Genomic DNA, 25,644 nt, shown 5'->3' on the forward strand with positions numbered 1-25,644 from the left:
TTTTTGGCTACCCAAGATATTTGTTGTGCTTATTGTAATAGGTAAAGGAAAAAACGTACTTAGAAACCGAGCAAATATACTTTGCGAAATGTACCTTCAAAGTAGACCATATCACAAGATACTACTGAAATTATATATTCGAAACCATATACAACCCATAAAGAAGAAACTTCAGACTCCATGCATGTCATAGGTGTGTGAAACTAGAAAATCAATACTAATTTGTAACCCCACCAACCAGTCTAAGTTCCAAGGCCACGTTTTTCTTACAGAAATGTATTGAAGTGAATTATTAAAGTACAACAAATATTAATACCCACAAGGTGAGCAGAAGCCGTACCAATAAGAAATTCCCAAAATTATCTATCTCCTCTTTGTTGCTATAATAGTCCAAAATATACCTCTTGAAGGTCATTGCAAGATTCACAAAATGGCAGCAATAACTCTCTCTTTAACCCTTGCAGCAAAACCCGTTTCATCATCTTCTCCTTCTCCATCAACCAAGGCTCCATCTTTATGTTCCTCCAGCTCACTTTTCTTCAACACCGACAAACCGCTCTTTCTGGGTCCTCTTACAACTACAAGAAAAGTAAGCAGGAATAGCAAAAGGGGATTTTCTTGTTACTCTTTATTTGGGCTCGGAGTCCCTGAACTCGCCGTCATTGCTGGTGTTGCTGCCCTTGTTTTTGGCCCTAAACAGTTGCCTGAAGTTGGCCGTACTATTGGCAAGACTGTCAAGAGTTTCCAACAGGTTACATTTCTTTCCCCCCCAAAAAAATCATTTGATTGGATAGATAATTAAATCAACAAATATTTATACAATCAGGTCATTTGTTTGTTAGTTTACATGTAAGTTTCTATGATTAGCTGAAATTAGTTGTCTGGTAGAAATGGCAACCTGCTATAAGTGTTTATCAATTACTACTCCCTCCGTTTTAATTTGTTTGTCTGGTTTTGACTTGACATGGTATGTAAGAAAGTACAAAACCTTTTGAATCTTTTGGTCTTAAATTGAAGATATGTGGAATGTGTATGTAGTCTTAAATATGTGGTGCGAAAAGTTGAAATTAAAGAGTTGCCAAAAAAGTAAAGAGATATTCTCTTTTAATTAGTGTGCTTCAATTAGACAAACAAATTGAACGGAGAGAGTAATTAACTGTGCCTCAATTAGAAATAGATGGTTGAGTAACTTAAAGAAAACTTGAACTTGTTACATTTCAGAATGGTGGTAATTCATAAGAATTTTGATCAAAGAACATGTCTTTTCTTTTACTTTTGGGAATTTGAAAAAGGTTTACTATGGGACGGAGGATGTTTTTGTACATTTTGCTTGTGTCTGATTGTTTTTGGTTCTGATTAGTGTGTCGTGTTTTTAAGTTTTGGCTTTGGAAATGAGTTTAGTTCCTTGTGGGTGAAAAAAAAAATGAAGGCTAAAAGGTGGAGACAAGAATTCTTAAACCTCTAATCGACCTTGACACATAATAGTTCTTGATGTGGAGATAAGATTTGAGATTTCGTGAGTAACTGAATGAGTTCTTTCTATGAGCTTGGTTGGGAAGAGAAATTGAAGTAAAAGAAATTGTGCTGGTTGTATAGATGTTTGGTCTTTTTGGTTTCTTTTCTTCTTTCAACTGGGTCATTTCACTGGGATTTTGCTTGCGAGGTTCCCCTCTTATGAATCTAGAAATTGGTTTGTGGCAATTGGCGTAATAATTAAATCTGCACGCTTGGTTCTAGTGATCAACCTAGGAAATGAGGCATTTTATCTTTGAAAATGCATGTCCTGGATAAAAATTTTAATGTTATCCATGTGCAAGAAGGAACGCGAACTATCAGATTACCATAAGTTTACAAAGCAAGCTTGAACCCTTAGGGCGAGGGTTGTAAAACCATATATTAAAAGAGACACACAGAGAGAGAGAGAACATACAGATCTTAGATGAAGACTTCTGGAAGTTAATTCAATCATCAGGCTAAGATGCATGTAGTTTGTAATTTCATTGAGGGGAATCGGAATTCCTTTTGATTGTGAGATAAATTTGGTTCTTCATTCGGGGGTTTCAAGTGTATACTTTTACTAATAAGCTCTTACCAAAGTTGAATTGAGCAGAATTCAGAGTTGAAATCCTTTGATCGTAATCCGAAGATGTTCATCCTAATTGGTAGTGCAAATGTATTGGTAATGAAACAGGGTTTGTATATGTGCTGAACTTCCATTAGTTTACCTTAGGATGCTGTAGATGAAAAGCATCATGAAAATCAGGGCAAATCATAGGAAAGTTATGTGGGCTATTTCAGTGGCGGGTAGGTGTAGGGGCAGTCAGAATTTTGAGAGGAACCTCTCTGGTGCACATCATTCTGTTTGGCTTCAGAATTCCTGTATTTCTAGCTGGTGTTTGGCGATAGAATTTATTGTCTGGTGAAATGTTACATAGAAAACCACATTCCTGAATACTGATAGATGCCTTACTTATCTTCCTCCGGAGAAGGTCCCAACTCAACAAACCCTAACAAAATGGGCAGGGATTGGGATAAAAGGCATAGCCTACCTCTGACTAAATAGGAGTGAAAAGACCCATGTTTCCAAATAAAGTGAATACTGCCTGTTTCTTTTAAGGATTTTTCTAGAAAATTGAAGAGTTTTTGGGATTATTCAGTAGTTGTAAGGAAGTTCACTTCATTTCTATTCTCTGTAGCATAGCTTATGTCTGTTGTTAAGAATACGGAGGAACAGAAAGATAAAAATACAAGATCGGTCAGACCAGCCTCCACAGAGAGTCCTGGGTAGTTTGGAAGGACAAACAATGAAGATAAGATGAGCAAGTACAATTAGTTAAATTGATGCATCTCTGTAAGTGTTGTTTGATATAAGGAAATTGGAACGCTGAAGAGTGCTCTTCCAGCACAGATAATATTTCTGCCGCGGAACCTACTTCCCTGCTTCATAAAATATTGGTGATGTCAGTATTCGGGTTATCAGCCTGGTTTTGAGACTCGGTCAACCCATTGTCTGTGTGCCTTAATTTATGGAAGAGAGTTGTATTGAGGGTCAGGAATATGGCTGGTCTCTCAAGATATGGGAAGATAAGTGACTCGGAAGATGGGCATCTCATTGAGTCAGTGTTGCTGATCTCTGGAGCTTTAATAGGGTTGCTGATCTCTCTTGATCTTGCTGGTTATCCTTAGGAGTTAATTGTGAGTCTTTCCTAAGGATCTGGTAGGATGGATGATAAATTTAGCATTTCGCTTGAGTTTAGGAGTTTGTAAGATCAGAGTATGGGTTAAAAGGGAGTTCAGGAAAAGAAGGAAAAATAATACAAAGACATTTACCTACCAAGGTTGGCCTAACAAACTCTATAATATTACTTTAAGAACATCAAACAAATCAGCCGCAGATTTTAATTTACGGCACCGACTTTGCTCACCAGTTCTATTAGGTAGAATACATGGATACTTTTGTTGAGTTGGTATACTTTTATATAAATATAGAACTTTAAGACATACTTGAAGTTGCATACTAAAAATCATTGGACACTGATGACCTGAAGCGAGGCTAGGATTAGATATAACAGATGGAGGAGAATCTCTGATATCAAAAGTCAAGATCGGGAAACGTGTATTGAAGGGGACTTAAAGTCAGTGGTGGATGACGTATCAAACTCTTAAGTGGTTGGAGACTATAACTTTGGTCCAAACACATGAAAATGACAATGGATGACTAGCTAGTCGAATTGCTTAAGGAGGTGTATGGTTCCTGTTCACAGGTGAGAGTAGCCACTCCCCGTTCTTAAGTCTAAATGGACTCTTTTATGGGGTATCTGATATGGGTGAGTGTAAGCGTCCAATAAAGATGCTTGCATCTTATTGCTGGTTCTTAATGCATTTGTGAGGAATCTGCTCAAAGTACACACTCATATCACTCCCGTTCAACGTGGATATATGCCAGGCAGCAAGCCAACCATAGTTCCACAAGACTTTCCCTGCTCTCAAGTGCTAATATAATAGTTTAAGACTAGTATGAATTCTTATTCCGTGGGAATATTTTCTTTGTTTTCCTAAGCCATCATATATGAGTGTGATCTTGTTAAAGGGATGCGTTACATAGTTCCTAACATATCTCATAATACAGGCAGCAAAGGAGTTTGAAACCGAGTTAAAAAAGGAGCCTGATGCCCCTGCTCAGCCCCCAGTCGACAAGGCCATAGAGGGTAGTCAAGAAGAGGAGCAAGATGCTAAGGTTTCAAGCACCAAGGAGAGTTCATAAAACCTTAAATGCAGTTTGCCTCTAGCTACAGCTTCTAGTTATTTACTGTTCCTATAACACGTTTGTTTGTTGTATTTGACTGCTAGTTGTGTTTGATTTACATTCTTGGTTTTTCCCTCACTGACAGGTTGAGATCAAAACTAGGTAAGTCTTCATCATTCGCGATATGGCTGCATATTCACCTTGATACACACACACAAAAAAGAAGTTAACGATAATCGTTATGATGCTTAATAACTGTAGACGCTTTTTAGGCACAACCTATCTGTTTGTGGAGAGGAGAAGTCGCAATGTCCTTCCATGGTCAAAGCAACAACATATAATATATCCCGTGTAATCTTACAAGTGAGGGCCCTTCCATGGTCCTATTCTATGTTTATGCAAGGGAATTTCAACCATTTAGATGCCAAGGTTATGTAAGGAATTTTAGTTTTCAGGATCATAGCCCTTGCTATCGTTTTAAGTTATGTGAGATTATACACCAACGGCAAACTAATTTTTCTCATTTACCCAATTCTATAAACAAATTAAACCGCCAAATAATTAACCCTTAATAAATAGCCAGTCCTTTAAACGAACTTTTCTTTCTTCCGATTCAAATTTCAGAAAAGCTTCTGTGCTTGTTTCGTTCGTTTGTTACGTAGTTATATAACTACATAAAATATGTCATCACATTTAATTATATACATCAACCTCAAATAGAAAACACACTTTACATAGTTATATCTAATGTGGTTAACTTAACTCTACCTAACAAACGAATGAGCACACCCACAGAAATATCATATTTGAACCGAAAGTGTTAAATTCTAACAAACGAATGAGCACACCCACAGAAATATCATATTTGAACCGAAAGTGTTAAATTGAAACACTTTATTAAGAGCTGAGGTATTCAATTAAAACATGACTTAGTCCAAGTGTCTAACGGAAATATTTCAACCAGTTGAAGGAGTTGGCTATTGATTAAGCTAATAAATCAACTTTTCTATCTACAATTAAAAGACACAACTATTCCAAACTAATAACGTCGGGCTCTATATATTCAATTCCATATGGGAAAAATTGAAGTCTATGAACGTGCCAAAGACGTTTTCCTTTCAGCTATTACTTGGAGAACATCACACTGACTTACAATGTTGCTACTTACAAAAATTTTGGAAGAAATATTTCAAGCATTCACTTCCCACAATTTACAACACTAAGCAACCCGTTATTCCTTCTAATTGCAGCCAAGCTTATCTTGCCTGATCATCCAGAACAGATCTATGTATATCATCAAAGGTTTGTACCATTCGACATAAGACATGAATAAATCTATGTTACCTGTACAAGGAGGATAACACCAGTGTGTTAACCACCTGCTAGCCTGCATATACCAGACCTAAAAAAAAGGGGGGGGGACCTAGTTTACATTCCAGCCAAATCCCAGCTGGTGAGCCACATACAAATCCACACTTGCTGGTTCTTTCGGGTAATTTTTTGGGATAGTCAACACTAAATATATGCGCTGTTTCACGATCCAATGCCTGCAGCAATCCCACCGCCATCTCTCAGCCCCGGAAGATACGCATGCAGTGTTCGTTGAACACTGTCTGCGACAACCCTTAATCTTCCCTGATTGGCATCACCAGCAGAATTCCCATTCACTTCTACAGTTCGAGCTACTCTTTGTTTGCATCTATCCCAGTCATCAACTCTCAGCCAGCAAGCCCGTCCGCCATGGCTCCCCTCCATTCTCAGAAACAACACATTTGGGTTCTCACCAAATGCATATCTCAACCTGACAGACACACAGTAAGGCAACCAAGCAGCACCACCAGCAGCATTAATATGAGGTATGTGTGCATGATCAAGAACAACAGTCAGCGCAAAATCGACAGAATTATGTGCCCGATCATAGTGAATATTGCTTTTGGATGCAGATGTATTTTCTGAGCTACCATCATTACTATATCCAGCATGATTCTCAAGACACAATTCAATACGGGATTTTTGTGTAGGGACCATATCACCCCCTTGCACTTGCGACAACCCTTTTTTCCATGCAATGAGTTTCAGGAATTCTCTCAAAACAGAAATAGGTAACGTCAAAAGTGTAATGAATGATGCAACACGAGAAGCGTCATATGGCTCGGACGCAACACGGCGGCTGAAGTAATCACATATCTCTCCTATTTCTGATTGAGTTAATTCCTCTTGGGCACTTCCGGGGTTTTGCTGCTGCTGCTGTTGCGACTGGTGAAACCTTTTGACACTAATAACTTGCAGAAGAAGTTGAACCCTGTGAACGCTAACAGCAAATACATAGCCCCTGCATCAACAACTCCTTTCAGAAAATAGGAACTCAATATCACAAACAGTTATACCTCCTCAAAAGGACCAAATAACACCGGCTAACACCAAAGCAATTGTCAGTAGAATATATTGAAATTTTTCGAGACATAAAAGTTCACCAGAAAAGCATCAGAGAAATATATTTCAAAGATGGGATATATTATTCATATTGTACATTTAAAAAGCACCGGGATTTCAAGCCAATTGAAACAGACTGCTAACAAGTTAGATGGTTTAAGACACTAAGCAGAGCAGTTTGAACATCAAACTCAGTAGACAAAATGAAATTATGTGCAAACCAAAATGCACAAAACTCTCACGTGAGAATTTTTTTAAACTAGACTCTGCTTGATGAAGTTAATCAGGCCAGGACATATGGTTCTAAATGGAAAAGCCAAGAGCACAAAAACCACAAAGAAGCACGGTATAAATGTTGTTCCCAGGTTCTTCTTTTACAATAGACTCGCCTGACTCCTAAAATATGACATTAAAAGAGTTATGAAGCCACCAAAAAAATACACCTGCAAAATATTCGGATATTCAGCAGGGAGTTGTATGGCATTACTTCTTTGAGCTAATAGAAAGAAAACATGCTGAATGAGCTACATTACCTGATTATTTTGTGTTATAGCATAGAAAAAAAAAGTTAAAATGTGAACACTCATAAATAACTAGAGTTCGACCTGCTCCAAACACAATGAATGATTAAGGAATAACATACAACAGTTCAACTGGATAATCTAGCTGATACCAAAAATTAAGTATCTTTACCCTGCCCATAAGTGCTCAAGACAAACCTTTCAAAGTTCACATCTTTTTTTACAATAAAAAATTCATTTCTTGGACTCTATCTCCAGATTCTCCACACTACTACCAAACTTTGCATATGAAAAAACACAAGGATGTGGGAGTTGTATGTCCAACAACCATCCATATACTCGAGTCTTGAAGAAATTTTAACACCCATTATATTGTTTCCACCAGATAAGATACTGCACAAGCCAAGAATTTTTCTCCTACGCAACATAAGTGGTATCAATTACAGACAACATTTTATTAGCAGATAATCGAAGAAAAGTATCAATGTTTGAAATGACAATGAAATACATGCAAAACAATTCAAGCAGAAATCAGAAATCAAAATCCCAGCTAAAGGCAGGGGAAAACAAGGAGAATGAGAAACTGATGAGCACAACTTCAGAAGGATTCACTTAATGTAAACAGTGAAAATTCATGCAATACGTATCCAATGTAGAGAAAACTGTCAGAACTAAGAATTTGGACATTCTCTTCAATTGCCAGGTTTGAACAGAATTGAGATTCTGGAGGTCCCTTTCATTCCCAAGTTGCAAGTTTCCCTTCCATTCCCAAGTTCTCTCCATACAAAATGTATCAGGACGCGCACAAGTTGGCTTTTGCATTTTATACAGGCCGCATGAGAATTAGATAGGGATTAGATAAAATACAGAATGATTGGAATCTTACCCCACAAAGAAGCGCAATGCTGGCTGCTCCTGATCCAAATTCAACAATGCACCTTCATTATCTTTCAGAATTGATCCCAAAATCTCCTTCAGAAGGTCAGGTAACTGAGCAAAGAGCCACAGCACCCCAAGGTACTTTAGAATGCCTCTCAGAACCTTTTTGAGAGCAACAAGAGGAACCCATCCACCACCATACCCTCCATCATCGCCAAGTCCAATAATTGCAGTATTTAGTTCTCCTCTGACATGAGCAGGTACACCAGTACCAGGTTGTCTGCGCAAAGGCATCCCTGCATTCACCCCAGCTAAATTTGATGCAGCTGGAAGGCCATTTGCAGTACGGCTGAAACCATTTACAGCGTTTGCTGGACGAGCTAATCCAGTAGAATTAGAGAGATTATTCCTGTTCGTATTTGCAGCTGGAAGTTGTGAACCAGCATTTATACTATTTGAGTTAGTCAATCCAACTGCTTGTTGAGAACCAGTGAAGTTATCGATTCCATTCAGCTCCTGGGCAACATGTTCCATGATGAAAGGTCGAAACTGTGGACAGGGCAGAGATCCTCCAACTTCTGGCCCCCCTTTAGGAGGTGTTGCTGGTTGCAACCAAACCTGATCTCCAGCAAAACACCTCATGTCAACAGCAAATTTCTTACGATAAATGATGCGAATCCAGTACGGACCACGAAGTACCACAGAGACATCAATTGGCAGCAGTGAACTCGGGACAATGCCAGGGCCACCTCTTCCAGCAGCTGCGGCAGCAGCTGCCAACATTGCAGCACTAGGATGGCTGTGCGTGCCAAGTGTACCCACAGTAGCTGAAACAGGATTAACTCCAGGTCCGGATGCAGGCTGATTAATGCTAGAGTTTACATTGCTGGGTAAAGATGGAACATAACTAGCCTGCTTAGCAACAGAAGAAATAGGAGCTGTAACACCAGGAACTCCAGAAACTGGAGCTGCTCGAGCCGGTCGTGTTGCAGCGGCAAGAGCATGCAAGGGTCCTGCAGTGAGACGGATGCAGTCCAAAAGGGATGCAACTTCAGCACCATTGATGAAATCTTCAAGAAACTGTGAGTTTGTCAAACAAAGCAAAATGGATGTCATTTAGTGTGGAACCAAAGTGGAAGTGTTGAGCTTAAATATGGGTGCCTAAAAGGTGTACAATTACAAAAGAAAAAACAAAATAGAAAGGCAATGCCCCCACATGCAGAATCTTTCATAGGACTTCCCTAGCGTAAACTACAATAATGTAACGGGACAAAGTAAAAATTCAAGCTCTCAAGAAAAGGCCAATTATAGGTTCATATGCATTTTGAGGCTCGTGGTATTGCAGACAAGAAAAACAGAAGGAATAAGGAGAAAGGAGGAAAACAAAACAATACATGTGTAATAAATGGAAAGCAAACCTTTGTATGTGGCCAAAGTTGATCAGGCGAAACATGCATCGTGCAGCCCTCTTTACCCGATTCCCATTCAACGACGAAGCGTGCAAGCACCCCAGAACCGAAACTGAACCACAGACTCATCAGTCCTACTGCCTCAATTCTGAATTGTTTCCTCATCTGTTCGGAAATTCTATCAGTTGCATCAGCAGAGCCTTTAATTGCAACCGATGTTTTACTTTCAGAATTTACATTATTTTCTTCAAACTTCTCATCAGCCCTAGCACCAAGTAACTTCCGCATTCCAAACGCAAATGTTCGAGCATTAGATAGCCTTTGGATATCAGCCACCAACTTCTTTATACTATCAGCATTAACCGAATAATAGCTCAAGACAACACCTTCACAATCATAACGAATATGAGAATCTGCATCAGATGTATTGGCAATCCGAACGCCAGAACCCCATGGAGTACTGTTGCTTCCTTTCTGAAGCTCCCACAAGTCCTGGAAGTGCTGGTCATTAATTTTCACATCCCAGTACATACTTCCAGGTCTACCTAGCCGCAAGCATATATGTTGCCATCCGTCGTCTCTTGCAAATGGAACTCGGAACCATAAGTTTGAGGATGCACTTCTAAGACCCACTTCTTCGACATATGGGATGTCAAGTTCCTCCATTTGACTAGTAAGCCGGGCATGTTTGATACATAGTGAGCAATGCCTGACTACATGAAGAAGGGCAGAAACATATATACTAGAAGGTGCATTCCCTTTATTAGCTTCAGCTATAAGACTTCCATAGCTATACTCTTCGGTTTTACCAGAAATATCTGAAGAAATAAGCATCGGTGACTTAGACAGATGGGTGCCAGCAGATTCCACAAGCTTTCTTCGCTTATATGATCCTTCGTTGGACTGCATTGCTTTAAGTGATGGAAGTGAATCCAACAAATCTGACAACGTACGCTTCCTGGGTAAAATGTTATATCTGGAAGCTGCATCTTGCTCCGACTTTGTACATGTTGCTGAATCTATTGCTTGAGCTGGCAAAAAAAGAAAGGCAACACAGTTCTGAGACACGTGAATCAAAAATAAGCATGCCTGCTGAGAACTGAAAAAAATTATAGGAGGGTGTGTATGTTTTGGGTCGAGGGTCGTTGGGATACACAACCATGTAAAGACATATAAACGACAATCCCAGAGGTGATATGACTTACATCCGGGACTTAAAACCAATGAGATAGACTCAGAAGTCCTGAAATCACCTGGTAAAGTTCCCACAGCAGAGTTTCTTGGGCCACTAGCTTTTCCACTTGATGCAGAAACTCGCTGTGCTGGAGATAGAAGTCGAGCTGACCGATTTGAAGATACAGTCAGCTGGTCTTCATCCAACGACGTATAAGATCCAACTCCAGCAGAGTGAGGAGATCGGAGCGAAGTCAAATCTTGCTCAGACTTTGAAGCTGGCAACTTTTTCCCAGTCTGAATTCTTCCTGGGGTCGCAGCTAATGAACCAGCTGAACCTGATTGAATCACGCCCTTGTAAATGGAGCTACTGTAGTTTCCTGCTCCCCGATCCCACTTAGGGGACAGTGTTCCAACTTTAAGATTCTGATAATTAGCAACACCTGAGCCAAAATGAGATGCAGGAGGAGCGCCGAATGTTGATGGGGGAAGTTGACCAGAGAAAGAAGGGACAGAGGACCCTTTCTCAAGTTCAAACATTTCATCAACAATAGAACTAAATGCTGATGGGGCACTGGATGCAACTATAGAGCCTTCCAAACTGAAGTCAGCAAGAAGACTATTTTCAGATGATTGGTGACTGCGACCATCACTAGGTAAAATTGACAGCAGTTTCTTGCTGTTGAGAAGGCTCAAATTGAGCTTGTCCTCACATATCTGCATCCTACCAACGTCAATAGTTTTTACGCGAACCATGTTACTCAGATCAGCAAGGGGTTGAGCTTTTGCTGGTGAATCTGACTGACTTTCGAGCAATTTGAACACGGGTTTGAAATCTTTGTCAAGTTCCATCAGCAAAAAGTATGAGCTTCCACATTCTGGAAAACCCATTAGCAAGAAATTTGTACCACAAGAAATGCTTTTCGGCACCTTAACTGATGCAGATCCATGTTCAAAGACCTGTGGGGTTGAATTTATATATCAGATATTATTAAAGAAAAAATATATGCACGTCAGCGTTATGAAATATATGGTGTTCATAAGCAGAACGGGTGTTGCATGCGCAAATAAGGCATCATTTGCAATTCCCCGAACAGGCAAGTTTCAAAAGATAAACTAAATGCATGTCAGCTTGTTCATGTAATCTTACTAATAATGACTTGTTTTAATCTGGGTAAACCAACTAAAAGGTAAAACAATAGTTATAGCTCCACGCACCGATCAAAAAGTAATAATTATAGCTCCATGCAACCTAATGCTTAAGCAAGGCCTGTGAAGTTAATACCACTCTTGAATGTCAAAGGAAAGAAACAGCGAGAAATACAAAACAAAGGAATGCTAATATAACAATAAAACCTCTCCCATCACCACTCCTGAATGTCAAAGGAAAGCAACAGCGAGAAAATTCAAAACAAAGGAATACGAAATATTACAATAAAACCTCTCCCATCAGAAGCCTTCGCTCTCCAAATTAATAAACAGAATAATCCAATAGCCAAAGAAAAGGAAAAGGAGATACAAGATCCATGCATACCTCAAGGCCTAAGAACCTCCCAATGCATGCAAACAAATGTAAAATGCTTTTGCTTCTCAAGCTATTAAAAGCCTCAGCAGCTGACATACTTCCCTGGTTTAGGGCCTCTTCACACTCAACAACTACTGATGATGATATAACATTCTTGGATGAGTGAAGAATGAAGTGTCCATTCCTGGAATATGAGAAATAGTTAAGAGATTGCGGAAAAAATTAGCATTTCAATTCTTGCTTCCAGGCTGGGGTTCTCAAAGAGAGATCCGGACAACAGTGAGTTCGAAGCATGTCGCAAACATCATCAGCAGTTACGACCGTAAATGATCTCCAGAGACGAGTATTTCTAGTCATTGATTGATATGCTAATTTGACATACATTATCCAAACAAATCAAATCATAGACAATCAGGTAGAATTTTTTAACAATATGTGACATTTGTGCAAATATTGCAATGACCAAGCAACATCCAAAGTTGTGTAGACGAACATCCTAAAAATATATACATGCAAACATTCAACACACTTAGCAAAATAAAGGCTCCTCTAAGCAAATCAGTTACCTATTTTATCTTCCCTTGTAAATGCCCTTATTATCTCATTATAGTGAGAGTTTTCTTTCTTTTTATGCAAAAGCTAAGCCAGTGTTATTAAAAGTCATCTGCCACGATTGGTCATCGCATCATGGGTGAAGCCACGTACTCTAGAGAAGTGTGTGCAAGCAATGATGTTTTGTTGGTTTTGAATCTCGACTACGAGAAATTGGATTAATATGCGAATATTATTGTATATTGGATGTCGAAATGAGTTATTTAATTACAATGTCATTGTCATTGAACTAACTTCATAAATATGTGGTATGTATAGTTTCGCTTGTCACCTTTTAAAAGATTGAAGACCCTCAAGTGTGGTCACCGGCATTAAAGCATACACCTCAAGGACCTTAACTGCTAGTCATGTTACAGAACTCACACAAAGGATGGAAAGCCATCTTGAAACTTAGCTATAGAAATCAAAAGTACCATACATGGTTGCTTGCTTCACAAGAATAGTAAGCAAACGAGCATGTCTTACGCGTGACAACTACCAGAAAAAAGGACTGATATTGACACGCCATATAAAAGATGTTTCTTTTGTGTAAAACAAGTTAAGATAACCATTTATTTGACACTGTTCAGATACAACAACAACAACAACAACAACATACCCATTGTAACCCACAAGTGGGGTCTGGGAGGGTAGGAGGTGCGCAAACCTTACCACTACCTTTGTGGAGTAGAGAGGTTGCTTCCGATAGACCCTCATAGGATGTCACTGAAGCAGGATTGCAAGAAAAAATAACCACATAGCACAATACACAGTAAATAAAGCAACAAATAGTACCAGACAGAAGAATAGGAGAACTGCTCAGATTTGGAATTCATATTAATACAATCAGCATGCGGTGGGTTATGCCAAGGACACCACTGAATTGTTGAAGTATGGAAAAGAAAAAGGGCTAACAAGAATGAAGGAGAATCAGTGAAATATCACACCTGCTGATGTATGGTGTGTTAATGCTTTTGCCCTGATTTTCTAACCATATTTGAGTTTTACATTTCACCTTTTCTTCGGAAGGATAAAGTTAAAAGTATTGCCATAATTGCTTTTACTTTTTTTCGAAAGGAATATATAAATCCTCTCCATATTTGGCTATTCCTTGCCTTGGAGGAGAAGTTTTGGACATCTATAAATTGAAGATTTGCCCTTCCCGCAACAACATAATAGCATCTACGATGTACTCCCTTTGTCCCAATTTATATAACTCTTTCCTTTTTAGTCAGTCCTAAAAATAATGACACATTTCTATACTTAGTACCAATTTAACTTTAAAATGTCAATTTTACCCTTAATGAAATGATTTATAGTCACACAAACATCTCTAACTTATTTTAGACCACAAGTTTCGAAATCCTTTCTTTCTTAAACTCCGCGCCAAGTCAAACTAACTCATATAATTTGAACAATTTGAACAGAGGGAGTAGACGTAGTCTTTAGGGCTAAAAGGTTTTTGTCTAGAGGGAGATTATACTCTCGTTAGTTTATAATTTCCTTTATATTAGTTTTCCAAATGTAGGCCAACTGGCCAAACCATATCAAAATATTATAGCTTCTTTTAGTATAGTTTTATTTGTCGTTTGATTTATCACCATCATGGTTTGCAATCATTAGCATACGCATGATACCCTATTGTTTTGATCCCAACTTGGTGGACAATCAGGTAGAAAGAAATCGAAGATGTATAGAAGACTCATCGAACAACACTCAGAAGTTGAAATCAAATTGCATAGTTCTGTTTCATTTTGGTGTCGAATGGAACAAGTAGATGAGGCTGATCAATTCTTGAGATGTTAGAATCATTACAGGCCTAATCAGGGGTATGTACTTTATCTAGATGTATTTTTTGGCTTCTGTAAAGGTATGACAACACATTGTTAGTGCTTATTCTTGTTATAAAATACCTTACTGAAGAGGCAATACTAGACAATAAATATTTCAACCAGAAAATTTTCAAATTCCTTGGTACGGACACTTGGCATTTGTTCTTATAGTTATTATTCCTTAAATAAGTATGTTTTATTAATTTAACTTTACTTGCACCTTTATAGACGAATATCTGCCCTTTATTTGCCTTTTGGACTTAAATCCAGAACAAATCTTAGCGCCTTTTTACATTTTTTCCCTTGATAATACCGAAACAAAGAGCATGGATGGGGAAAATATTACAGGAGGGTTTCAATGGGTTGATGTATTTGTCCATGCCTTCCAAAAATAAATAGAGTTTCCTATCCCCCTAAATCCTAAATCCCAAGTGGAAGTTGATTCCAGGTGACCCAAATGTCTTTTTGACGAGCTACTGTGGTTTGACTTCAGGTTTAATAGGTTTATCAGCTCAAGTTTCTTGCTCTAGTATCACCATTTACAAGGGAGAGCGGGAAAGAAGAGAAAGGATAATTGAGTGTAGCTTTGGGTTAAAGATGAAATAACCCATCCTATTCTTAACATATTTTTTGAATTAACAGTGGTGTCAGCACAAAGTTGCACACACTTCCACCATTCACTGGTAACGAGCAACTCTACCAAAAGTAAGGCGAGTGCTCAGAAATCACCTAGTGTTTTTTTGTCTTTGTTGGGATTTGAACACCCACTTCAATGACCACAATTAAAAAAAAAATAAAAAAAAATCCACCCACTTCAATGACCACTAAAGCCACACCCGTGGATACTGCTCTATTATTAATAATATATTGTTAGTGTGCTATCCAAAAGAACATGTCAATCTGTCATTTCGCAAACAATTAACATTAGGAAACATCCAAAATTGAAAGTTTGCTACTTTCGGTGTTTCCCATGTATAAACTCATAAAACATGTCCTTGACCCTTTCAAACAATAACCTTTCTGGCCCTCATCCCCAACAAAAAGTTGGCCTTCAGCATTCTGCACCCAAGGCACATGTCTTGGTGGGCCTTCCCTTTCTACCAGAGCTTCATAGGCGTTGTCCGGTCCCTCAATTAGATGTTTGGATGGGTACATATAGAAGGAAGTCTAATAACAAGCTGGGATCAGTGTTGGTTCCTTCCCAGCAGACAGAGGGTGGCATCAGAGCAAACTTGAGGTCAATTTAAGTTCTTTTCTGGTGCATAATTGTATGCTGACCCAAGAAAAAGCTAACACAGACTTGGCAGACCAAACTCCGCAAAAGTGTGAAACGGTCCCAGGGTTAATTGAACAAGCCAAGTGTTGCAGTTAGTCTCCCAAATCTTAGTTGGAGATAACTATTCCAACATGTTCCTCACGGATACTCATTTTGATTTCATGTGAATACTTGGTGGCACATAATTAGAGTTCAATATTGGTAGAAATCATCTTCCAACAATAAAAAGAAAAGGGGAAAACCTTATGTTTATTGCAAGGGTGAAAAACGATGAGCCAAAGGCACGTACACGCAGGACTTCCTGGCCTTGATACTCCCTGCTGTCAAACTTGTTATCCTTCTGGAAAGAGAAACCAATTGCGCAATAGTTAAAGAAGGAAAAAGTTTATCATGCAGATATAGTACCAGAAAGTCTAGACTAGATTAGGGGACCTTTCAGGAAAGATTATAGGCATACTTCATTACTTACAAATAGCATCTGGACCCCAGCTTGGTTGTTTTAAGACTTAAGACATCATACAACTTCGTTAACATATGCCAAAAGAAAAAAAGATCCACCAAAGTTGACCCAGTGTCCAGACTTAAAGAAGCTCTGGAACTGAGTCACCTAACATATCTACTTTTGGTTTTCTATAGAGATGATAACTCAAGCAATAACGCGACTCTTTTAATGATTTTAATGGGGCTGCTTCACTATTGCATTTTCGTTAATTATATATGCGCTTTGAGAATAATCTAAAATCAACGACAAAGGAGACTGCTGATCAATTGCATCATGTGCAACAAAGCTCGTTCACTATTTGCTAGTCTACATAATAATCATACCAATAAAGGAATAATTCTGTTAGTGAATAAGAATTAACAAAGAAACTTACCTTTGCATATGAATTGCTCGCAATAAATAGAAATTTTTGTATAGAGAACATATCGTTTGCATAAAGATTACAATAAGTAGACCTAACTTGTCAAAAATAAATGTCAACAACTACACCTTAACGTCCTTATCTGCGTGGACGAAAAGAATGAGTACCCCATCACATCTCTAAAACCTTATTGTTACGCCCCACAACACATTGACTGGTATAGAAATGATCTCAGTAGCTGGAGTCGTGTAGGATCAAGGTAGCACATGTTTTTTTTTCCTTTTCCTTTTATCTTTTTCTGTAATTGGTAAGTTAGCACCTATGTTGCACGGGCTCGTTGATTCTGCCACTGAACCCGTCCCAACGCGACGCTGGTGCAGGCGCGGGGTGCGTCTCTGATTCGGTCAAACGAATCCGGCGACTGTTGTCATCGTCAGAAGGGAGAAATCCAAAGACTGTAATTGTAGTCGTCGGAATTTGAATCGTTGGAAAGAAAAGAAAGACTGATTGGGGAGTTGAAAGATGACTCGTCCGATCTACTCTGTAGTTTTTAATAATTGTATTTTTTTTAAAATATTAAAAAATAAGTTTATATTAATATAGTTAAAAAAATATGTGCCTGTTGGTTTCCAATAAAAAGAATTTTTATATCAATATAGTAACAAAAAATATGTGCCTGTTGGTTTCCCAAAAATACAAGTATATACTATATACTAATCTTAATTGGAAAAGTAACTAAAAGTTATCTTAAAAGTTAAAAGTGGACTTTTAAAATATCTATATAAATTTATATTTATAATATTTAATTTTTTTAGCCGAATCCCCGCACCTGTATCCATACTCGGATTCGCACATGCAAATCTTAAAATTTAAATTTTGAAGAATCCGACTCTTGGATCCGCACCGTCTCGAATACCCGCACCCGAGTCCGTGCAACTTAGGTTAGCACACAGTTCATGAGTTGTTTTACCGGCTTACAAAATATTTGGTAAGCCAGTAGCTGCTTGTCTAACCGCCACATCTCAACTACTTTGTGTACTATTCACAGTTAGTCCTTAGCCCCTAGTTTTTAAACAGTGAATATACATAGTAGAGTAATTTAGGCCACCCAACAGCAACCAAACAAGCTAGTGCCCCTACTTGAAAACTTTTCTAAACCCATTCTGTTTCCAACTTTCAGATCACACGTGTAATGGTACATAAGCAGCCTAAATGAAAGAGGATTGTTACCTAAATGAAACAGAACTCCCTCTAAATTTCTAAGCATATCGGAACAACTGGCAAGTTCTTTCCTATGTAACTACTGAAAACTACTAAGTTAGAGTCCTCAACTCTTTCTTCCTTGAATCACTGTTATCAAAAGCAAAAATCGCAAAAAGTTCTAAGGTTTGCTAGGGCTTAAAGCGCAAAGTGCAAGTAAAGTGTGAGCTTTAATTTAAAAAGGCGCAAAGGGAGAAAAATACAAATATATACGCCTAATCCAAGACTAATAATTACAAGCATGAATGACACATTTTTTATAACTGTGGTGTCTGGACCACCTTGCGCACACCTCGACTAATTCCACGGGATACCTGCTACCTCCCACCAACAAAAGGTAACTCTATCCACCAAGGCTAGGATAGATGGAAGAATCACCTAGTGTTTTTGTCTCCGCTGATATTTGAACCATAGACCTCATGGTTCTTACCCACTTTTATTGACCACTAGGCCAAAAAAAACTATGATAATGTGAAATATCAATTGTTTTGGGATTGACAAGGGAAAGTATGTGTTAGAATCTTGATGACAACACTAAAGCACACATTAAGCAAGACTAAATGCTCAATAAGTTTTGAGCCTCACTTCGCCTTTCACAACACTGCCTTGAATATCATTGTAATGCTACTTCTCTGACATCCTTAAATTCTTTATTGTCAAGAGTCAATCGGTTATCAAAACTCACCCAATAATGTCGGGAGCAAACGAAATAATGACAAAAATAGCTATTTGTGGGAAAAGGCAGAGACTGACTTGAACTTAAACTGTTTTATCGTAGCTAATCTGTACATTAATTTCTTTTTGAATAAGTGATTGAGAGAGAGGGGTAGATCTTTAAAACAACATCACAAAGATAGTGTATCCAACCATGCATAATAACCAATATGGAACTTATGACTTGCATGAGCTCTCAAAAATTCCAAGAGATAATTTAAAATAACTAACCTTCCGAGAATCAGCAAGCACTTCTTCTACATGGCATTGAAGCTGAACATCACCAGGAACTCTACAGATTTGACCATTTTTCTCAACTTCTTTAAAAATCTCTAGCAAACGAGTATAGCGATTACAGCATATCACCCTTAGCAGCAACTTTTCAATGTCAATACAACTCTGGTCAAGGGAAAATTCTGCTTCTTTTCCTGTCAGTGGATCAATAACAAATGTGCTATGAAGACACTTAATTTGCAGATCTGGTCCAGGTTCAATTTTTATAAATGGGCATGTTCCAATTTCGGATGTTCCGATGTTTTTATCCAAATCCAACCAATACAAAATCTTCAGCCCAGGAGTACGCAAACTGGCAGATTCAGACTCCCCATCTTGTGATGTTTGTGTGGAGCCAGCACTACTACCCTGTCCAGTGCTACCATCTGTTATGAGCTCAAAACGAATAGCATCTTTCCACCTGCCCTGGCGAAGTGTTTGCACTTGCCTTATGACAGTGTCCATAACAAGTGCCACACAAAGCTCATGCAAGATGGAGTATAAGGTCATAAACGGATTGTCCGCAGCAGCCATTCTGCGTTCCAAATCATCACCCAGAGCATGCCGCCGAAAGTCATCCAGCTTCATAGGGCCACTTCTCTCACCAACAAGAAGCTCCATATGTAATATCCTCCACATTGACAAGTGTCCTCGATAACCAAGAGTCACTAGCACCTTAAATTCTCCATCCACGCGAAGCAGAACAGTACCATCAGAAACTTTGACTTCAGTAATGTCCTTAGGAAGCGAGACCTCAAGGAGTTTAGACCTAACCAGTGCGTCTAATTTCTTTAATGCTGGCTTTTGCTGGTCGTCATTTAATGAGCTCTGCAAGCCTAAATCTCCTATACATTTTGGCAAACGCCCATAACTTCCGGTAAGAAGAACTTCAACAGCCGAAGGAACATCATAAATGGGTGCACGAGCTTGTTGTAGTCCTTCATGCATAAAAAACAACGAGTCTGCAGCTTGGGTGAAACATGTATCATGACTAGATAAAGTTGATGCAAGTTGCTGACAATATTGTATCAAGGGAACCTGCAAACCAGAAAATTGTATTGGTAAGAAAATTTAGTCATGGAGTATGACCTGCAGTTTCTCGGAGTAGATCGATGAAAAAGTATATAGGGCCAACCATTAATTCCAAGGGGACAGGAAGATTTGACAACCATATTTTTACTGTCACCTAGATACTGAATATAATACAAGTGTATCTTCCCTTCCAGAAAAAGATAGATGAAGCAATGAAGACATGAAAGGCAAAAAAAAGACATGAAGCCAAGCCCTGAACTTACCCACATATACCTCAAAAGAGTTTATTAAACCGAAGATTAAAGGTTCAAATGATGCTACAGAAAGTTGTTTGAAGCAAGAGTTGCATGCAACTCAGTGCTCTTTTCGTATGACAGCAGTTTTCGAAGAAGCACTGTTCAGCTGAGGCTGCATAATGTCCTGAATATAAGTAACGCATATGATAAAAATGATGATCACCTAGAAGGACAAAATTTTGGTGTTTGATGACTGACAATGTTGCATGTATACACAAATGGTCGTCTCCAAATAAAGAAGAAGGGATTTGAAACCCTTTTCTAGCACTTTATGCACTGTGAACAGACAATTAGTTTTTCGGGACGAAAAACGCAGGCCCGTCCATATTGTGCTAGTGGAGCTTGTTTTGGAACTGGTAATGTATTCCCCAGCGTTAAGGACATACTGGAGACCTCCAAAAGGATATTGTACTAGTTTCCATTTCCGTTTTCAATTTTCTGGTAGGTTTTCGATTTTGATGTACAAAATTTCAGTTGGTTATTGCTTTTTAAAACATAGTAGTTTTGGTTAACAGGAAAACTAATATTAAATGCTGTCCGATTTGACCCTTAGTCATTTATCAGTCTGCTACAACACAACAGTCCATGACCATAGGCACAGAAATTTGAGCCATTTAAAAACATGATTGGATATGCACCCCCACCCCTATAACTCTTTGCATGAGTATATGCTTTTTGTCAGACGTTAGTTTACAAATTCCCGAACCCCCACGAAAAATAAGTGGATAAGATGGATATAGTTTTTATATCTGTTGTAAGATTTTCTATTTAGATCAAGGATGGAATAAGGGTACTCCAACAGGCTTTTCCCCTCCCCAAAGAGGCCTTCGACATGGATATCCCCCATCGGCTTATCCCCTTTATTCCACTACCTTTCACCGCATCATTGATAGACTTGGAGATCAGGGCATAAAAGAATCTGAAGCTTCAGAATAAGAGATTATGAGTCAAATGGCATTGGAGGTTTAATGACTGCAATGAGGATCTCCAGAAGAGAGTAGTAACAGTGAAGTACGGTAAGAATTGGTGAACTAACTGCGTAAAAGATGCACAAGGGGTAGGCGTTTGGAAATACATAATGGGGCTCGGGGAAGAATTTGCTGACAATATCAAACTGAAATTTGGTAATGGTCGGAGAAATAAAATGTGGAAGATTTAATGGCTAGATGAGACTCCCCTTAAGGATCGATTCCCAGACCAATACGCAATATCTGCAAACAAAGACTGTACTGTGGCTGATACAGTACTAACTGTCAAAAAGAAAGACTGTACTGTGGCTGATTGCTTCTCTCCTTTGGGGGATGGAATATTCACTTGAGAAGAAATTGAAATGACTGGAATATTCAGTTGTTAGAACTTGTTTCTCCTGTTGAGCAGGTGCTTGATGCTCTGATATGGAAGCTCAAAAAAGATGGCAGGTTTACTGTTAGTGCCTGCTATAAATATTTCCTGAAGAACAGAGAGGAGTCCCCAGTTAACCAGCCATGGAAGATAATCTAAAGGACTATAACACCCCCAAGAACTGCTTGCTTTACTTGGATTGTCAATCATGAAGCTAGTTTAACTCAAGATAATTTGCAGGGAGAGGACTAGCTAGGTGCAGTAGAGTTTTCTTTGTGTCAGGGATGTGAAACAGTTACTCATATACTGCTACATTGCACCTTCACAAGAAAAATATGGCCGATGTTTCCGGACATTGTTGGAGTTAAATGGGTTATGCCGGGATGTATTAAACTTGTTTGAGAAGCTGGTATAAGCAATCATTTCCCAAACGCAGCAGACAGTCTGGAATGTCATTCCTACTTGCATATTCTGGAATGTTGGATGGAAAGAAATAATAGGTGTTCTAATGACAGGAGGGAAAGCATTTTGATTTGTAAGATCTAGATGTTAAAGAAGACGCTATTTATGGGGAAGGAAGAGTACTGTATCTAATTTGGACTCTTTGCTGAATCTTCTGCATTCCTTCAATCTATAGAAGGATGGCCTCTGTTCTGATGTAACCTTTTCAGTACCTTTATTGTAATACTTACCACCTTTTCATCAAATAACATGTTGGTACAACTTGGAAAGAGTGCTGAATAATCTTAAAACCTTCGAAGCTGTCCTCAACTTGTTTTTTGATAAGCGCCCTCGACAATCACTATAACTAGAATTTCCACCTTAACTGTCTCAGTTAATAGTTTTAAATTACTCCTCACCGTCCATCTTTTCACATTCCAATTAACAACTTCTAAAACCAAATCACCCTACTCATTTCACAGCTACCTTGCTAAACTCGTCAAGATCCATTTTTCTCCATAACAACTCTCAAATTTCACAAAAAAAAACACATGACCTTATACATTCTTTCACGGCTTTCTCAATGCGTCAACAAAGAGAGAAAAATCCTTTATTCCATTCCATTCCTCAAACACTAGAAGAAAGAAAGTGCACTTCTTACATTCCACAAAGAACAACAACCACCCAGTGTAATCCCACAAGTGGGGTCTGGGGAGGATGATGTGTACGCAGACCTTACCACTACAACGTAGAGAGGTTGTTTCTTGATAGACCCTTGGCTCAAGTAAAACATTGCAAAGCAGTTTGAAAAATAGAAACTTCGGGAGTGAAGAAACCAAGACAAAATGCTAAAGAAAGCATGAGAACGCATACTAAAAATGGAACAGTAATTACCACAAAATAATAAAATAATCGAAGTTCTAGAACCAGTAAATAGTACTCCCTCCATTTCACTTTATTTGACCTACTTTCCTTTTAGTTCGTTACAAAAAAGAATGACCCTTTCCTTTTTTAGCAACTCTTTAATTTCAGTTTTCCACATGTCATGTTTAAAACCACAAAATGAAAGGGCGTTTTGGACATTTAACATAACTTTAATTTAAAACCACGAGATTCGGAAGAATTTCTTTACTTTCTTAAAATTCATGCCAAGTCAAAATAGGCCAAACAAATTGAAACGAACGGAGTAACAGAGATGGAATAACAAGAAACTACAAGAATAGTACTACAACTACTCGTATGAAAGACTAAGCTAGACAAATTGAGAGCCAACTGATACTTTTTGGATAAAATCCACATCTGCCTAAGCCTGGAACAAAAAATTTACCAGTGCCTATGATAGTGGGAGGTAACTTTTAACTTCTTTTTTTTCTATAACCGTAATGTCCGGGCCAACTTTCGCGCACCTCGACTAAATCCACGTGATACCCTCCCACCAGAAACAGCCTAGGACAAATGGGAAGAATCACCTAGTGTTTTTTGCCTCTACTGGGATTTGAACCTGATACTTACTTCTTAAGCCACTTCATTGACCACTAGTCGACACCCTTGGTTGCTGTAACTTTAAATTAGTAGAATTGGGCAAAAAAAAAAAATCATTATATTTAAACCAAAAATAGACTTAGTCTTAAATCTTCAATGCATCAACAGACAGAATTAAAGACCCAAGATTTGAATTAAAAAGAAATCGACCTGCTGGCACCATTTGGAAAGGACATTGAGACGGAGCATACGTTGCTGAGTCTTGACAACGTATTTCAGAATCCCAATTTTCTTCTCGGAGTCAGATAAGTCCGATGACTTACACTTCTCCACCAACTCCTTTAACGTCACGTACGATTCCTCCGCCGCTCGGCTTACCAAAGCCGAGAAATCCACCGTCTGCTGCCCTAATTCAGCCATCTCCACAAACAAAAACAAAAGTCCGACGAAATCCCGGCGATCTCGAAACCCTAAATTCTTACTTTGCCAATGTCATTTATTGAATTATGATTGTGAATTGTTGTTAGGGTTTCGAAAAATTGTGGAATTTGAGCTTAAGTGTTTGTGTTTTTCTTGTTTTATTATTTTTTACCCCTTTTTGACAGATCGGATGTCTGAAAGGGGGAAGGAAGGGAGAGGGTGTGCAAATGGAATTTTAGTAGTAATATGTAGTACTTTTAATATTATTAGTTGAAGAGAAGTCAAAATATATAAAACCTCTAACATCAATTTGACCGAAGTTGGAAAAATTGGTTTATTTGGGAAGAAATTTTGGATTTGGACTAGAATCATCCCTTCACTATATATGAATGTGAGTGTGTGGCCTAATTATTATCCTTTAGAATTTCGAAATTTAAGTTAGCTGTGTTCGAAATAATATTATAGAAACAACATTTTTCCATTATTGTGAAGTCGAATTCAATAAATGTTGGATTGTTCACCCGTTAGTAGAGAACGTGAGTTGGATTTAGATCATGAGAAGTTTACACTCTTGAGTAAGTGAAAATATCTTCTACTTCCTCCGTCCCATTTTATTCGTCTCAAATTTTTTAATTTGATATCCTATTTTACTTATCAAGACAAGACAATTTTTTCTCCATTATACCCTTAGTGTAATTGATTACTCCTTATTGTTAGCATTCTTAAAAAATGTTGCAAAGAGGGGTACCATTAAAAATACATCATTAAAAATATAAATGATAATTTGGTATTAGTAATCCGTCACTATTGAAACTAACAACAAGACACAATTAAGAAGCACAAAATGGTAAAATTACATTACCAATCATTATTTTCTTAATAGTTGTGACATCCCAATTTGGAATGGATAAAATTGGAGAGAGGGAATAGTATTTAAGAATTTTAATAATTAGCTTTCCGCCTAGTCTTATTTAAAAAGTTTAACATTATAGTGCTGAAAATGTTACTTTCTCTTTCAGAGAGTCTCTCTGTTTTGTCTACTAGATTGTCTTCCCTGTTCATAATATTCAAAACTGGACTTTTTCTTTCCAACAAAATAGGGGAAGAAAAAAACTATCCCAGTTCCTCTACATCATGTCCAACTGGCGCAAAGCTATGACTTTGGCTCTGATTGTCTTTCTATGTATAGTTGCACATGACAACGCAAAAGTTAAATTCGTAACTATTCTCTCGTTTTATTCCAACAGTATTTTATTGAGTTGTAATACGTGTAGATATATTATAATGAATGCTTAAAAGGTCTTGAATAACAATATTGTGATGGTACCATAACTGAGTGTGTATGATCAACAAAATTCTTCCTGTTATTTCTTATGATTTAACTCACAATACTTAGTGTATTTGAGAACGAAGAACATGTTAGTTTGAAAATAACAAATTGCACATGTTATTGTATCGAAAAAGGCATGATTTTTCAATGGTTATTGATTCTTTTATCTGATTTGTTATAACTCTACCTTAAGTTCATGTTGAGGAAATAAAAATGTATCCTATTATTTTGTATTACTTTATGCGTTCAAAAACTCAGAAAACTTTCTTTTATGATTTCGACGATCAGGTGAAATTTAAGAGAGATA

At 38.1% G+C, this 25,644-nt stretch overlaps 2 protein-coding genes across 2 annotated transcripts; one reads left to right on the forward strand and one right to left on the reverse strand.

Moving 5' to 3' along the window:
- Positions 1-9: 9 nt before the first annotated feature.
- On the forward strand, positions 10-4,384 carry LOC107839416 (sec-independent protein translocase protein TATA, chloroplastic). The gene is made up of 2 exons (XM_016682892.2): positions 10-751; positions 4,130-4,384. Exons 1-2 carry the CDS (start codon positions 431-433, stop codon positions 4,262-4,264), a joined length of 456 nt encoding a protein of 151 aa, XP_016538378.1. The 5' UTR covers positions 10-430; the 3' UTR covers positions 4,265-4,384.
- Positions 4,385-5,278: 894 nt separating this feature from the next.
- Positions 5,279-24,406, reverse strand: LOC107839419 (mediator of RNA polymerase II transcription subunit 14). Its single transcript, XM_016682894.2, has 8 exons — positions 23,798-24,406; positions 18,954-20,033; positions 16,128-16,225; positions 12,196-12,370; positions 10,742-11,621; positions 9,498-10,519; positions 8,087-9,159; positions 5,279-6,578 (listed from the first exon to the last, which is right to left on the reverse strand). Exons 1-8 carry the CDS (start codon positions 24,005-24,007, stop codon positions 5,780-5,782), a joined length of 5,337 nt encoding a protein of 1,778 aa, XP_016538380.2. The 5' UTR covers positions 24,008-24,406; the 3' UTR covers positions 5,279-5,779.
- Between the last annotated feature and the right edge of the window lie 1,238 nt (positions 24,407-25,644).

This window comes from Capsicum annuum, chromosome 8, assembly GCF_002878395.1.
Source record: "Capsicum annuum cultivar UCD-10X-F1 chromosome 8, UCD10Xv1.1, whole genome shotgun sequence".
In the NCBI taxonomy this organism is placed as follows: Eukaryota; Viridiplantae; Streptophyta; class Magnoliopsida; order Solanales; family Solanaceae; genus Capsicum; species Capsicum annuum.